Below are 17,344 nucleotides of genomic sequence, written 5' to 3'. Positions count from 1 at the left end.
TTTCAGGAAACAATGTTCATCGTTATTGTTGCTAACCTTTGCCCATATCAAAGTCATCCCCTGTAGCTGTGAATTCAAGGAGAACAGCATTCGCAGTTGCATTAGCAATACGTAGGTCCGTGATGGCATCCGGTGGGGAAGTGTCGGGGGCGGAAGAACTGTAGTTTTTCACCACAAATTCATTTGGAATAATACTCCGCATAAAGTCTTGAACAGATTCCATTACAGGTCGTGCTTCTTCGACTGCAGAAGAAAATGTGACACAAGTCATAATTAGGTTAGAAAGAGCACATGTCAGTTGATAGTTTTTTATATAATATGTACAATGAGTTTGTTTTGTTTGTTGTATTTTCATGATGATTGTATGTAATATATGTTTGTAATTTGTAAATTACCTTACTTCAAAATCAAATCTGCTTTATACGTGACTAATGACATTGATTTTGTAAACAACATAATACATATACAATATTTATGTGTAAGTTCAATGGAGGCAAACATGTTTTTGTTAATTAGAGTCTAGGACATTGAAATTTCCCATGGAAAAACCTGGTTTATCTATGACAACTTAGAATATTCTGAAAACAAATTTTTGACCATCAACATGGTTCTACTTTTTGTCTTAACTTTTTGTGCAATGTTGTTTATTTTGAGAAATTAACCGTTCTTGCCTTAACATCTTGAAGCAGAATCTGTTTTATTGTTGTATTCTTTTTTCATCTCGGTAGAATTTATTATTCAAAACATTGTTAACTGGAAATACAAAGTGCTCATCAATAATATTCTTGGACTGGAATATCAATTTGAATTTTAGTGAATTAAGACAACAACATTTAAAGTATACAATTGTGATATATCAAAGATTCTTAGCACATCGCCGCAACCTAGGCTACGGCCACATTAACATATTGGAGACCACGGGGACATCAACGGGTTCAATATTAAAATTTATTTGGGATACTTCCGGGATTCAATTGGAACTTTATACATTTGGACCTGTGATAAAACTTTTAGGACTATTTGGGATTTCATTTACGATTTCGGAAGATTTTCTTTTACATTTTCATTTTGAATTCGAGGGAAACAAATTATTATCCGAATTATTCAAAATATGCAGACTTTCGCTCTTTTTGTGACTTAGTTTAAAGATCACTGGCCAACTCTATTGTACAAACGTGTGATATTATTATAGTTATAAACAAAATGCATTAGTTATGTATGCACACCATAAACATGTTTAATTAGACTTAAAACTCCGCTTTATAAAATGTAAAAGCTATTCGGCAATCTCCGTACACAATCGGTAGTTTCCGCGAGCCAAAACCGGATATGACGTACATTTATCCCTTCTATTCAACTTAGCTATTCAAGAGCTTAATTGCCCCAAGTAAATGTATATGTGATATAGCGTATGATCGTGCTTTTGTACAGCAAATATGGTGCACTGTGTTGCATACGGATGTAACCAAAAGAGTGATGATGGGAAAAAGAGTTGTTTCTTTTTCCGAAAAACCATGTTTACCAGCAAAAAATGTATTTAATCTGTGGGATCGAATAGGGGAGGGATGGGAAAGTTGTATAATGCATGCCGGATTATAGTGAATTTGGCCCAAGACAATTCGACCCAACTCGAAATACAATTCGGCCAAACTTAACAATAGTTTGTACGTTCTTTTTCTTCAACAAAAAGTAGATGCTATGTAAGATAGGTTTTAGGAAAAAACTAAATTTAGACAAACTATTTTGATATTCTTTGAAAGAAAATAATCATACTTCGTAACGTACATATTTATGAGAGAAAACACAAACTGACATACCTTGCTTGTTCTAGTTAAAATATTTATTTACATTTTTTATGCTAAAAATATATGCATCTGCACAACGACATTCTCAATTTAAGTCTTCCGGTCAAATTATCAATAACCATTTATGAAACAAAAATACGTAACAGATAATATTCCACATAATATGTATATATTTTTCTAAGGGTAGTGTACATGAAATATTATAACAAATATACTTAATTTTAGGCTTCACGTTGTAACACAGCTGCATACAATACATACTAGATTACACATGAGAGAGAGAGAGAGAGAGAGAGAGAGAGAGAGAGAGAGAGAGAGAATAGTGTCAAGAATTGTGTCAGTAATTAGTTGCTGCAATATGAAGCTCTTACCAGTTAATTTTATTGTTTGTTTTTATTTTTCAAGTTGACTTAGTTTGTGCACGCGTAAATTGAAAGTTTGTCATTACTGGTCAATACCGTCGATCATATTTGCTCCATTATTCCGTACAAATTTGAAAGAAAATAATTTTGTGTTTAATTTGTGCCCCCCCCCCCACGTACACACACACACACACACTCACGGTACAAAATAAATTGATAAACATACACTTGTTTGAAAATAAATTGAAAGAAATTAACCTTGCATTGTTATCATTCATTCCTTCTTTTTTCATCATACGAAAATTATTTTTTTAAAAATATATATCCACGAACTCCGTAGATGTAGCGGATGCCGGCTTGCGTATGCATCCTTAGTGTAGTGTGTATCGCTTATGTCAAATAACAAAATCGCAAATGAGACGAAAGTAGCACCCGACTGCTTGAAGGCACTTGCCATTTACGCATGATAAGTTACTTATTGCAAACTTACCCAGATTGTATACAATCCAGGTTAACTATAAGTCGATATCTCGCAAATAAAAAATCATTATTTTCAAATACATTCAATGTGAGTGAAAATGATAATATTTTTGCTAGCATGGGTTACAAAAGTATTATTAAAGCAAATTATTATTGTGTATACTATTTGCCCTGCAAACATTAATTATGAGTACATATGACAAACAAATAGAAGCCCGGGTGATAATCGCAACTGGCAGGGAGCAATACACTCATTGTTTAAACTTACCTATAGGATATCAAATACATAGGTTATTTTATTACAATGCAAACCAACCCCGGAAACTTGACTTTGGTATATTTTTAGTGTGCCGATTTTTTCTTCTGAAGTCGGCTGACAAAAGAAGTCAAGTTTGGTTCCTTTGGATTCTTTAAGTGTGCCTATTTCTTTCATCTTTTTTAAAAAATATAAAGCATGCCGACATATGGGAGCCATCATTGATTCTTTTTACCCGTATTAACGGGAATTTTCAAAATAAATTGAAACAATGGAACAGTTTTGAAAGCGACACAATCTAGTGCGTCGTGCACGCATACCCATATAAGGCTGAACAGTAAATTAGTTTTCATTAGTTTCATCTAAATATTCCCTATCTATAGTTTATAGTGTTTTATTTTACGACAACAAGAAGCATGTACTTCGTATTGTAGGGATAAATGTACTTCATTTCCGGTTGGCGTCCTCTATAGATGGGAAATTGTAAGTAAAGGGAAGTAACAGCGTTGTATCCTTCTATTTCGAATAATTAAATTATTATTTCTTCTTTACACTTGACAATTTTTTTTTGTTCTTTTAGTGTGAGTATAACTATCTTTAATCATGTAACGCAAATCTGATATAAACAGAAATTGTTGGAGTATTACCGGTGACCTTTAAGGCCATATCTAAGAACATAGATTCATATCTTAGAATACAAAGTGAAAATGTAAAACTAACGTACAGTATTGCAAAATGATTCCCAACCAACCATATAATTTGGAACACAAGTCCTAATGATTAAAGGTCTTAGCAAACTTATGTGGTACTCTAACATAAATCCTACCCTGAAACCTTTGATGTCTCTATTGTGACCTCTGCAGTAATGATGTGCCAAATGTTAAATAATAATACAAACCAAGAATATTTCCTTACTTAAAAGTTCACTATCAGCCCAAGTCTTTCTTCCAAGAATGGCATTTACGAGCAGCTTTTCTTTTCAGTGAAAAATCACTTGAATTAAATAATTCGAATAAATAAATTCCAGCCCAAATAAAATGAGGACACAAAATTAATACAACTTGTTCTGCTCATATCTTACAGCACGAATACATATTTTATTTCAGCAGGAAGGTTATATAGTTCTGTACCTGACCTCTGGTCAGAATTAGCATTTCCTTTGAAAAAAATATATTACCTAGTGGAAAATCCCGTTCTGGAAGATTGTAAATGTTTATAAGATATAATCCCATTTATAATTAGTAGGCCTGTTATTAAAATTATAATAAAGAACATGGAAAACACAATGTCTTGACTCAGACCAAGACAAATATGTTTACTTCTATTAATTATAATCCTAGTCTTAAACCCGTACTTTTCGAAAAACTTATAATAGTAAAGTCAACTATTCAGGTCAGGTAGAAAATGAATTTGATTTGGATAAGGTCAAGTCCAAAATACAATTATCTTTAGCATATGACGAAAAAAAATCTTAAAAAAGTAACAATGTAAATATATATATATATATATATATATATATATATATATATATATATATATATATATATATATATATATATATATATATATATATATATATATATATATATATATATGTGTGTGTGTGTGTGTCTGTGTCTGTGTGTGTGTGTGTGTGTGTGTGTGTGTAAGTGTGTTCTTTAACATTTTGATATCCATATTTAGGGTTGCAGGCGCTGGGTCTCTAGTCTTTCTAACAGATAAGATTACATGTATTGGTGGGCAACATTTCCTCAAAATGTTAGATAAATTAACAAAGCAATTGTCTTGACAAGATATCCTCATGTGCGTCATTTAATACAGATCGATATTTACTTTTTTCCTTTTTAAAGATGAATATGAACGTATGTTCCAACTATTTTATGATGCATATATATTCGTCTTCAACATTGAATCTCATAAAGAAACCCATAGCCATCTATACCTCCTGGTAAAGTAGGCGCTTTCTGACCAGATGCTGAGGAATACGTTATGGTTCCCTCATCGCCGGACACTGTTATCTTCATATTGTATCGTCCATCACTGATAAAGTAGTGTTTGTACAGGTAGGTCGTGTATAGACCATCATTCTCATATAGGTCTGCCCCTTGAGGAAAATTAACAATGTTCTTTTTAACCTTGATATTTGTATCCGGCTTGCCATTATTTTCTAGTGACAACAATAAAGATCCGCTCAGAAAAGAAATCAAATTTTAAAAAAATATGAATTGTTAATTTTAAATTAAAAATTTAAAAAGTTTGGAGAAGCTTAATACAAATATAATTTTAGAGTTTTGAATATGAATCAATGGGAAAACTAAATTTTAAAAGGCCAAAGAAAGCGAGAAAGAAAGAGTAAATAAGATGGCTCGTATCAATTCATAATAAAAGTTGAATAAGAAATGGTACTGTAATAAGACATTATTCTAATAGTTACTTGTGCATGTTTAGTACAAACGAAAAAAGCAAGCGCAATCGGGAAATACGTTGTCAGCCTGTTTTACTCATCTCTCGTGTTCATTCCCCGTACCTTTTCCGTCATCATGGAGACCCAGGTTAATGCCTGAACCGTCTCCACGGATCAGCATTCCTGTAACTTTTGCATTTAAAACCGGCGATCTTCCTTTTTCCACATCCGCGTACAAGCGTATAGTAGAAGCGGAAGCAAAGTCAATTTCAGTGTCAGAGAGCCACGATCTCACACGTACGACATCAGCAGTTGAACCACGTGGGTATGATGTAACGTAGACATTATAGCTAGTAGCTTCAGGAGAAGAAAGGGTAATAGTATATGTACCCGCCTGGAGGAAAGAAATATCTGTATAAGTTTGCTTAAATATACTCATTATCTAATGATAAGGAAAATGCACTTTGCACTTTGTCAGATTTCCCAATCAGCAGCAGTGTTGAAGGTTTCTTGGGATTGTTTCTACGTGGCTAAAAGAATGTATAATTTTTCTATAAGGAACCGTTTTACGTAGAAATGCTTTCTTTTTAAAATCTTTCTCTACCTCTCGACCTTTCTAAATAAAGAAATAAATAAATAGAATAATAAATAAATAAATGTGTGTGGGCGTGTCACTCAGATAGTGATATATATATATCTATATATATATATATATATATATATATATATATATATATATATATATATATATATATATATATATATTTATTTATTTATTTATTTATTTATTTATTTATTATTAAGGCGTGGTTACCTCGCTGGCTGTTATCGTATACTTTCACACTGTTATACAAAATTTACATACATATTCGATCTAAATTAATTGATTTTCCACATGAATAATCTTTAATTAACTGTATATGGACATTAGACAGGGGGACAGAATACTCACCATTGTTGAAGCTTTGTTGTCACCGCAAAGTATAGTTTGAGTTCCTGTAGATGTAATAGCATTCTGAAAGTTAATTCCGTCCGGACAAACAACCGTCAATAACACTGGCGAGGATGATGGTGCTGTCGATTTTACCATCAGCTTGGTGTCGTTTCCAAGACCGTAATCAACTTTAAAGTTTTCTGTATAGTTTTCATTCGCCAATACGTTTTTACTATATGATGCTATCTGAAATAAATATATTTTGAAGAAAACCAGTCTTTGCAATGGACGATATGAAGAATCATATTAGTATGTTGTTTTGCACAACAACAAAAAAAAAAAAACGTGATACCACACATTTCACCTGTTGATGCACAAATCTACATCTTGCAATGCCAAACAAAAGTGATCAGAATGGCCTTGACATAGATTGCCCACTTTTCTTAAAATCTGAGGACCTTTTACTTAGTTTAAAGCAAAATATGCCATTATATGTTTTAAATAGTTATCTGGCTGATTTCACGTGGCCAAGATGTTCTTATAGGTGTGTTAAAACAGCCCCTTACTACAACCTGACAAGAAATTAACCCAACTACTTATAAATTGCACACTGGCATTGTTGTTTAAGCTCTATAACATTATAATATGAAGTACAGGATTTACAAACCGTTTCGGGAGTATTTGCATCTGGAATAGCATCACCGGATACGATGACTTGAGACAAGACGTCTATAAATGTTACTGATTGTTTCTCTAAAAATGTGAGAAACTTTCCTCCAGTTGCCTGAGCCAGATCTTTTAAATTCTTTTGAGCGTCCTCCGTGACCGATATTGTATGAACCACGATTCCAGCTTCTATCAGTGCATCCGTGACGTTTGCAATGTAGGGTGGTATATTTTCTTCTCCGTCAGTTAGTAAAATTATCTCGCTCTCCTTCGTACTCATTCCACTGGACTCAAATAACTGAAATATAAGCATGAAAGGTCGGATCAGGGACTTGTACATGCACACGTATACGTCCCTGGTGTGAGTAAAAAAAAAGAAAACAAATACAGATAAAATGTGTCTGAAAGTTAAACTTCTTTACAACATCAAACGTCTATAACAACAATAAGCATTAATGTGACCCGTTTATTGTTCATACTATCGGGTCTCCAATACCGATTAAGCTATACAGAGCAGAGGGACATATAAATAAAGCTTAGAAAACTTGCATCTATCACAACATAGTATTTGGACCTCTACCTTATCAGACGACAAAAACTAATTAAAATGTTATATAAAGTTACGATTACATTTATGACCACGAAATCAAATATTAGTAATATGATCAAAAGTATAGTTTCAGTATGTCGTTGTTTCTCTGTTGTTCTACAAATCTAGCCATGAGAATAGCGATAAAGTAATTCTGACGTGCAACAAGCATAGGAGAAGTACTATTCCTAAAATGGTATGTAGACGTTTGACTCTAGAAACATTTACATTTTCATATCTTTACATGGCGTTGTTAATATCCTCAGCATCAACCATTGTATCTTCGGTAAGGGGGATAGTGCTCGAGGGTGATTTTCCAAACAGGATTTTTTTATATAAAATACTTCTTCATATTACACGCAATAATATGGTTCACTCGGACAGACATTATGAAAAAAATTACTTCGGCTAAGACGAGAAGGTTGTTTTTATGTCAGTTAAAACCAAAGCCCACTCTTGATCCATCAATATAATTATAGGTGCCTGGTGTCTGGTATATTGTATGTGCTGATGTGGGCCTTAAAGTGAGCAACATATATGGCTCATTTTGCATTGAGAGACCGCACCGTTACAACCAGTTCAGTTTGGCTTTAATTTTAAAGTGACATTTTTCTGATGCCTTGTACGTTCCATTTCCAGATGAGGCACCAGGCTGAGAGGAACACTAATTCATTTCAAACCGATTATTCTGACATATCGACTCTAAGAACAGTTTCTGATAAATTTAATACATTGCAAACGTTTAATGTTTCATGAATTTGGTGCTGGTGAATCAAAGTTTTCATTTTCTCTTCGTATAGGCAATCTAAGAATATATTCAATCCATATCAAGTCCTAAATTAAATGGCAATGCAAATTCTTTGCTGCTTACCAGTTTCGCATTTAGCAGTCCCTGACCGATACCTGTTCCACCGAAGGCAAATAATGACGAAGTGATGTTTTCAAGGATATGGCGATCGGTGTCATTCTTTATTTCTCTTAAAGGAGCCAAGGTTGTTGCAGAATTGGAGAAGGAGACTATTCCTAGATATGATGAAGCCTGGATCAACACAGCAATAATGTATTTTATAGCCTGCCTCATTTCTTCGATGCGAGTCAACTATAATGACATTGAATGAAAAGGTTATCGAAAATAAGCGTGAAGAAGACAAAGCCTCAGAACAAAAACAATTACAACTACATTCACGATTGAAGCTAGCTGTTATTTCAAGACGATGGGCGCTGTGCAGCTTTCCTGTGACTCTTATGTTGCTTCGAGTATGTCCTCAAAAATATAAGGAATTAAATGAGAGAACACATTCCAAAATTAGGCCAGGTACAATCGAGAGTAAACATAAATGATATGCTGCGTAGTCGCATTTGCTTAATAAGTATTACCTGTGCAATTAAGATGAAATTGAATCTATTACCTCACCGTATTAGTTCTCAAGGTGAAACGTGTTCTGATGTCGTAATAAGCACACATACACACACACAAACACACAAAACGAAAAACTAAACAAGCATAGAAACTAAGCCTTGCAACACCATTTTGCAAGAACATAGCAGTAACTATCCCTTTCACTACAAGATAACTACCAACCTCTAGAAATGTAAACTTTGTGTTAATTATTTATTCATATCTTTAATTTGATGAATGTGAAATACAACATTGCATACAAAATTTAATGAATGGGATAATTATGTCCCAAAATAAATAATACAGGATTCTTAGCGAATGGTGAGTCAGTAGACATATATGGCTGCATCATACCATCTGTTCTCACCGTGCACTGTTTGTTTCAAAATGATAAGTGGTTGTGAGACTCATTGCTGGTAATTATGCAGGAAATTTGACAAATTGGTCAACATTCCCTTTCATTTAAGGCTTTTCTGTACAAATGAGCGTTATTTAAAACTGTATGAAGCTGGGGTTTTATCCCATTTTGCAATATAACTATGAAGCTCAACACAATTCTACCTATCTCAAGATGACACAAAATCGCCAGAGAACATTTTTAAACACTCTTCTCTTTCACCTACATAAAATATCTGGTGCTAATATTGCGCTCGTGTAGTATAAAATTGGATATTTTGAACATGTCCAAAGCCAATTCAATGTCGTCTTTGAGTTCGAAATAAGTTTACAAGAAGGGTGTCACCTTCACGCGTTGTAGAGGGAAGAGATTGATTTGGCATATGAAACAAATCTGGAAGGTATCGCCATATTACATGGATTATTTTAGCATTCCTTCATTACGTGCATATTTTGTAGCATGATAATGGTTTGCTAATTTTAAAATTGCAAAATTAAAGAAGAAACAACGATGATATGCTTGAAATTAAATATAAGAATCTTATATCTATATTATATTCTCTATATTTAATATTTAATTTATTGTTGCATATTTAATTGTATCCAATCCTGCATCACTAGTTGTATATGTTAGTGTTCCAAACATTTTATATTCATTCTATTTTATAGTTACAGTGTATATATGGAGAAAATAGGGTATGCACGAAGAATAATTAAGAAAAGACCAAAAGAAAACCATTATTGCTGTAATGAAAAAGGTATATGATTGTCCAAATAAAGATCAAAATATACATCATCTGCAGAGAGAGAGAGAGAGAGAGAGAGAGAGAGAGAGAGAGAGAACAATGATAGTGTTTAGCTGTTTTCACAGATTGTAAAAATAGAAAACTATGCAGTGATTGAAATCAAGTATAAACATGTTATACTACACTAACCTGCGAATCGTTGCGTACCAAGAAAAACAAGTAAACATATTTAGATCGTATTTTAACCCATATCATGTCATGTTCTTGTACTACATTTATTGTTTACAAGGTTTTGTTTGAAAAGGGATCTGGAAGAGATTAGATACTTTTTGAACAGTCAAACAGACTTAATATTTTTTTCTTTCTTAGTGATTGTGTTTTAATAAACTTACCCGCTTTATGGTGCATCTTTATTTGGCCTGTTCTGGTTTATGAGAAATTTGATGTTCGATATTTAATGTTTGTGAAATATATAATATTTGAATAATTTCATATTCATTATGTTAAAGTTTTCTCTTGTAATTTATTGCATTTGTCACAATAATGATCGATACTATCTGTGGCATGAATATAACCATTGTGAGCTGATCAAATAAGCACACAAGTTACATCAAATAATTATATATCTGGGTTTTGTGAACATTTTTCTTGTATATCATAGTCTGGTAATTTCACTTCTAAAGAATGTATTGAAAAATGAAATTTTAAAGAAAACAAATAATTAGCTAATAAATTACGCAAGCAATGATTTACAGAAACTATCTAACATTAGCACAGTATATTGCAAAAATATAATAAAACTCGTGTTGCACAGTCTATTACAAAAATATAATAAAACTCGTGTAGCACAGTCTATTACAAAAATAGAATAAAACTCGTGCATAAAACTCGTGTAGCACAGTCTATTACAAAAATATAATAAACCTCGTGCAGTACAGTCTATTATAAAAATGTAATAAAACTCGTGAGGTTCAAAAAAAAAGAGAGATGCGCAATAAGATTAGTTAATTAAAAAAGCTAGAACAAAACTAAATGGAACTAATAAAAACATTAGCATTAGCAGGTCATGGAAATGATGTAGCAGGAAAGAAACATAAAGGTATGTTATAAACTTGGATAACGTTTAAATCCATGAATTTAAAAAGAAACATGTTAAAAAAAGAACAACTTTATCCTAGCCCTCAGAGCTGATAGACGTAGATCCGGACACAACAATAGTCAGTTTTGAAAGCAATTCTTTGAAATTAAAGGCCATTAAAAAATTCTGGGCGAAATTACAAACTGTAATGGCAAACAAAGCTAAATAAGGTCTTACTGAAATTAAAAAATGGATGGTCCTGGATTTAAAAAGGAATGTGATAATAACTAAGATATTGAAATGAAATTACCAATGAAATTATGTAAAAAAGACGCCTAAATGATACTCAAGGAGATCTATATTGACCGCATAAAATTAGCACATTTGAAGGTAGACCCTTTACATAATAATGTTTTCGAGGAAAATAGATAATAATTTATCAGTTAATCACAAAAAGATTTAATACAAAGACACATTACAGTGTTGGTTCGTTGAAACAGTTGTAAAGCTCAAACACTTAACTGGGTGTCTACATAATGATGTTGGTGTTATATGGTTTAACGCCATTTTTCTATAGGCTATACATGGCGGCCAGTATTATTGGTGGAGGATGAACCCGGGAAAACCCCGGAAAGAACCACCGACCCACGAGAAGCTACTGGCAAGCTTTCACACATACCCACATTGGCCGAATCCGAGAGAGAACCCACGCAGACAGAGGTGAGATGATAATGATCCGTAACGGAGAGCGCTTTAGACCATTCGGCCACTCGGGGCCCCTGTCTACATAATGAAAGATCTCAGAAATTTAAAAGGATATATTGCGACATCATAAAATATTATAGAGACCAGCATGATTTATTAGTAAAGTTACAGTCATTATGCGTAAAATATGAAAATGGCAATACAGTTTATTGATAAAGAAATTACTTATGTACTTCATAAAATTAGATAATGAAACAATAAATTAAACTGTATAAATCAATTTGAAAATGACATGTAATCATATAATCGTACACAGTCCAAAAGGATATTCAAAACTGCATTATTCTTTAATATTGAAAATGCAGCTCATGGTACATCCCATATTTTTACAGTATAATTTTCATCTCAGATTGTTTTGGCTGTTAATAAAAGACCGAGCTCTCGCTAATCATTGCTGAAATAAATTTGTGTTCATCGCTTTATATCACATCAAAAACAATGTTAAATATTGGTATGATGTAAATGATATACATTAATTATACTACCTGTATCATAAAATGGTATTGACATTAGCTGCGCGGTCAAAATAATTGCTTGATTTGGCATCAAATAGCAGTGATTAAACCAGACTACACCAATAGCAAATAATACTTGGCATAAAATAACAATGATTGAACCAGATTACACCAATAGCAAATAACGCTTGGCATCAAATAGCATAACGACTAATCAAGACTACAAAAATACACATTAACACTTGGAAATAGCTACAAAGCTGATTTTACAATTCCGAAAACTATATTTAATATGTAGGTTATAATTCTAGAATATTAGAATAAAAGACAATACTTCTGATAAACTGTAAAGATAATATATGTTAATTCTTTGTTAATACCTTCCGTTTGAGTTACAGTTTCATATATCAATGGAAGAAGCTGAAGTATATTATATTCATTTACCAGGTTGTCTATTATACATACGGGCAAATGAGGTAATTAAGTGCCTGTAAATACGTTTTACTAAATATCAAAATCAGTATGGTATCAGTAACGATAATCATGTAAGTGACATATACGCGATATACAGAAGAAGAAAATTATTGGTGGATCCATACTTTGGAATGTATTTGGCAATTTTAAAAAAAAAGGCTTTCAGATGGTAGCAATATTCTAACAAGCAAACTGTCAAACACAAAGATATGATAAACCACTAGCATCAAAAATTATTTCTAAAGTATTAGAAGGTATACACAGACGGGAGCCGTAGGCGGAAGCTCTTGGTGAAAAAAAAATAATTGAATAATTGAGCTATCCAATGGAGCATGAGAAATAAAGTAAACAATACAAATAAAAAAATAACAAAGTATGTGTTAGAACATAGATTGATTAGAAAACTTGAGTAATTTAATTCATAATAGTGGAATGAAAAAGTTACAGTTTATTATGAACCATTGTATGCATAGTTGTAACATGTTATATCAGCGTATCGAAGTAGTTCTAAAGATAATCAAAATGTGGTCAGTTTGTTGAATATTTACTGAGAGAGAATTTATATTATGAATAAGGATGACCAACACAACAGGGAAACAACTAAAACTATGTATTTACCACCACATACGAGTTTTATTGCGATCCGAGACAAATTGTTATGGCTCATAATAAAAATGATGATGCTAATGATGCGATATCATTAGTTAATAATACAAGGAGCCTCGTTCTTAGTGCCCAGAATTCAATGGATGATGGACCACATTTCGTTATATCTTGTACAGGACACAATAGTACCATAATCATAAACCCAGTTCAACAACCAACATGCAGTGGATTAAAGATAGTGGCAGAGGATATGCTTCAGTTAAAAATAATAAAACTGTGGTGCTGAGTTGATAAACTCTGGAACTGTAGCTAATGACACAACAGTTACAGGAGCTTTATTCCGGGCAGTGTTTAATGTACGGTTATCTACTAGTGGTTTACGAAGTAACATCTTCTTTATATACCGTTCTTGTTGCCATTATCTAGCATATTAGGTGAATATTGTGATATGAATATATTATTTAGTAGTATCAAATACAGTATTATATTACACAGGAATCTCCTTGAATAATATATGATGAAAGCAGTGGCACTTGCAGAATAAGGACACTGATTATACAAGACTGTGGATATACAAATTGGAATTTTTGGTTTTATGGCAGGTGATATTGAATCAAAATTTACTTGCCACATTTTACATAACAGTTGTATTTTGAGCACATGAACGTAGATATAACAACAACATAACATTGATGAATTATATCCAAAATGGTGAATCGCAACAAACGCACCAGAACAACTTTTAAAATATGTTTTATTGCTTAGAGAGTATCACCAGAAGTAATTACTCAAATCAAAACCATATCATATTCAATAATCACATTTTTGCAAAACTTCACAGGGCCTAGTATCCTGAGTTTGCAATAATTATTATGATAAACTGAGCATAAATTATTCATGCTGAGTTAAGACCATGTCAATATATACATATATCTTAATATAGACGCAAATGTAGATATTTCTGGAGTTTTTACAAACATATGCCATATTTCATTTCGATTTTAGCAAGCATGTTGAAGAGCTCATAATGATCAACAGTGATATATAAGTTTCACGGGACTTACGTTTTAATTTCTAACGCCCAGTGGGTGCATATATTAGATATAATTGTCATGCTGGCATTAAAGTGATAATACATAACTTTAAATACAGTCAATTGCAGGATTAGTATTGTTGTTGACCCCATCAATTATAATGTCTTATACTAAGGTTCCTGTACCACTAACAAACAAACAGAAGTGGGGGATTTAAGAAACGGGGTTTGTGAAACAACTACTAATAATGAATTCATTAAAGATGCTTCAAATAAAAGGTTTTAATAATAGAATAATTGTAACAAATTCATGGTAGCAAATAGGAGAAAGTATGATGTATAAAATAATTTATTCCAAAATATGCTAAAACAAATTGATTGATATTGCCCGCTTTCATGCCATTCGTTCAACCGCTTATTCCAAAGATATTACCTATGCTGGGAATTTTAGGTATAACTTGAACAAGTGCTGATGAGCAAATTCAAAAGCAACAAAAGGTTCTGGTTTATTTAAGCGAAAACTAGTTATTTTTTAATTTGAAATATAATATAATATAACAATCCACTGAAATTGGACTGTTATTTAGAGCTCACCAAAATAGAGAAAATAAAGAATATGCAAAATAAAAATTAAAAACATGAAAGAGCAGTGGTAAAGGCCATGCTCTGGATATAACGTCTTTTCTTGCCTGTCACAATACTGCTGTCATTCTCATAAAAGCAGAACTACTTTCAAACAGTTAGACTGAGAAAATTATGAACAAGAATAATATAAAAGAACTTAAGAGGTTGATTTAGCAATGATATCACAGTGATCCCATTCAAGAGTGCTCTCAAAACTCACTTATGTCGACTGCAAGAACAAGTTTAAAGACCTAATAATGCTTCCTACATTAAATATTCACAACATGTTTTTTAATGTTTTCTAATTTCATGTTTTTGTAATCATATCATCATGTTTTTTATCTTATAGGTGTTGTCTAATGTTATAAAGCGCTTAGAGCTTTTAACGATTAGGCGCTATACAAAGTCTTCATTATTAGTATTATTATTATCTTACAAAAAGATACTAAACAATCAGAAACAGTCATTGTTCATTTAAAGGCCTTTTTTAATGGTGATGGTAAGCATTGTGTAGCTAACATAGTGATTCTAAGAGTTAAAACATTAAATTGTGTTTATTAATCTGGAGTATGTGTACTAGAAATAATTTCTTTAAAAAAAAAAACATGAATACAATTGGTAAACATATTGTATAGGCTAGTTCAGAAATTTTAAATATGAATAAGAATATGTGTGGTTATTAATGAATGCATTTATTGCATTATACACAGATACAAACGTGAGACCCCAATCAATATTTTGCTAGATTCTAAACAACAACCAAGTAACTTCAATGAACACCTGACTAAACAATATGGAATTACAATACAGCATAGGTGCATAAACCAAACTGATACAAATTATTAGGATTTTAGTTATGCAAAAACTGAGTGATGCGTGTTCTATGTGTGAGAGCAAATAACAGATTTTCGTCATCAAAACAGATGGCAAAACATATATTAATGAAACAGTTTGCCTTTATTGACAAAATAAGGTTTAACGTAACATGTTATCAATATTGCGAACCAGAAACTCGATTAGATATTGACCCTCTGGTAATCAATCTTGAAGTGATATGCAAAAAATCATGATCACTGTTATGCCATCATTCATTCTAAATCACAACGTGAAAAAACCTTCCATGAATTAGATAGTCATGGTAGTGCAACAATAACAAATATCCGTCAAAGCAATCATAAATCTTAAGTATACATTTGGTCTAGGACAATAACAAACAGGAACGTTGAAGTGGACAACAGAATTAGCTGAAGAATTACATGAACACATAAGAAGAAAGTTTGACTCAAAGCTGCGTAATAACATATATAATATAGTCAAACATGGCTAGCCGACTAGGACGACACATAGAAGTTTAGCAAGGATAATAAGGGGTATGATATCAAGATTGAAATTTGTAGCACACGTATAATGACGGGAAATATGTTGGTGTTGACCGTTTAATTAGAACTCTTATAAATAGAATGTGGAAGCATTTCACATCGAACACAAATATTTAGATGGTGTACCAAGTCTAATAAATAACAGATAATAATACAATACAAAAATAATAATACAGCGGCTTTCAAACATGAACATGAGAAAAAATGTTTATATGAATCTATGAAGTAATTGTGTTTTTAAATTATAAAATGTTAGCTATAAAATATGCCACTTGGTATGAATATCAAAGAAAAGAAAAGGATACGTGGTGAATTGGACTGGAGAATTATTCCCAAAAATATTTATTAGGTATACCAATCGAATTGTTTTTTAAATAAAAGATTGCAATTTCTTGGTATGAACTACAAAATGCAAAAGATGGAAAACATTGAATTGAAGAAAAAAATACAAAAACAAAAACGTGATTATCAAAATAAACAAGCATTTGTTAAATGTGTTATCTTAGTTTTCTCCATACTATTTTGATTTCTGTAAAACCGGGATCAAACAGAAAAGCTCCCGTTTACTTTTGTTGCATTTGATTAAAAAATGATCCTTATTATTACGACTCTCTGGTCTGAAAATAATAGAAACGAGTGAGAACCAACAAACGTTTGTAAAATTCAACAAATAATCCCTAGAATATAAAGTGACTATATAAAAAGAAGGAACTTACGGTATTACGAATCAAATCCCAAATGTTCCTAGAACTTAAGACACAAGTTCTAATGATTAACTTTCTGAATAAACTTTTGTGAAAATCCAAATTAAATACAACGGTGGAAGTGTTGATGTGACTTTGGTGGCCAGTGTAGCGGTGATGTGCCGACATTAATTTTGTTGAATCACAATA

General features: G+C 32.1%; 1 protein-coding gene across 1 annotated transcript in view; it reads right to left on the bottom strand.

Annotated features, from left to right (window-relative positions):
- Window positions 1-36: 36 nt before the first annotated feature.
- The window catches only part of LOC149768941 (calcium-activated chloride channel regulator 1-like), a gene marked incomplete at its 3' end in the record, with an annotated part of 32,604 nt that continues 15,296 nt past the window's right edge, over window positions 37-17,344 (bottom strand). Inside the window, exons 7-12 of the mRNA XM_089949993.1 lie at window positions 8,368-8,595; window positions 6,909-7,205; window positions 6,260-6,487; window positions 5,431-5,701; window positions 4,846-5,007; window positions 37-243 (exon numbers count right to left, since the gene is read on the bottom strand). Of these exons, the coding sequence (XP_089806119.1) occupies window positions 37-243; window positions 4,846-5,007; window positions 5,431-5,701; window positions 6,260-6,487; window positions 6,909-7,205; window positions 8,368-8,595 (1,393 nt within the window). The remainder of the gene's footprint in view (window positions 244-4,845; window positions 5,008-5,430; window positions 5,702-6,259; window positions 6,488-6,908; window positions 7,206-8,367; window positions 8,596-17,344) is intronic.

The sequence above is a fragment of the Sinohyriopsis cumingii genome, unplaced genomic scaffold (genome assembly GCF_028554795.1).
Source record: "Sinohyriopsis cumingii isolate HCF-2022 unplaced genomic scaffold, ASM2855479v2 utg005293l, whole genome shotgun sequence".
NCBI lineage: Eukaryota > Metazoa > Mollusca > Bivalvia > Unionida > Unionidae > Sinohyriopsis > Sinohyriopsis cumingii.
Note: the sequence above shows the minus strand (reverse complement) of the source record. Positions and strands in the feature narration are given on the sequence as shown.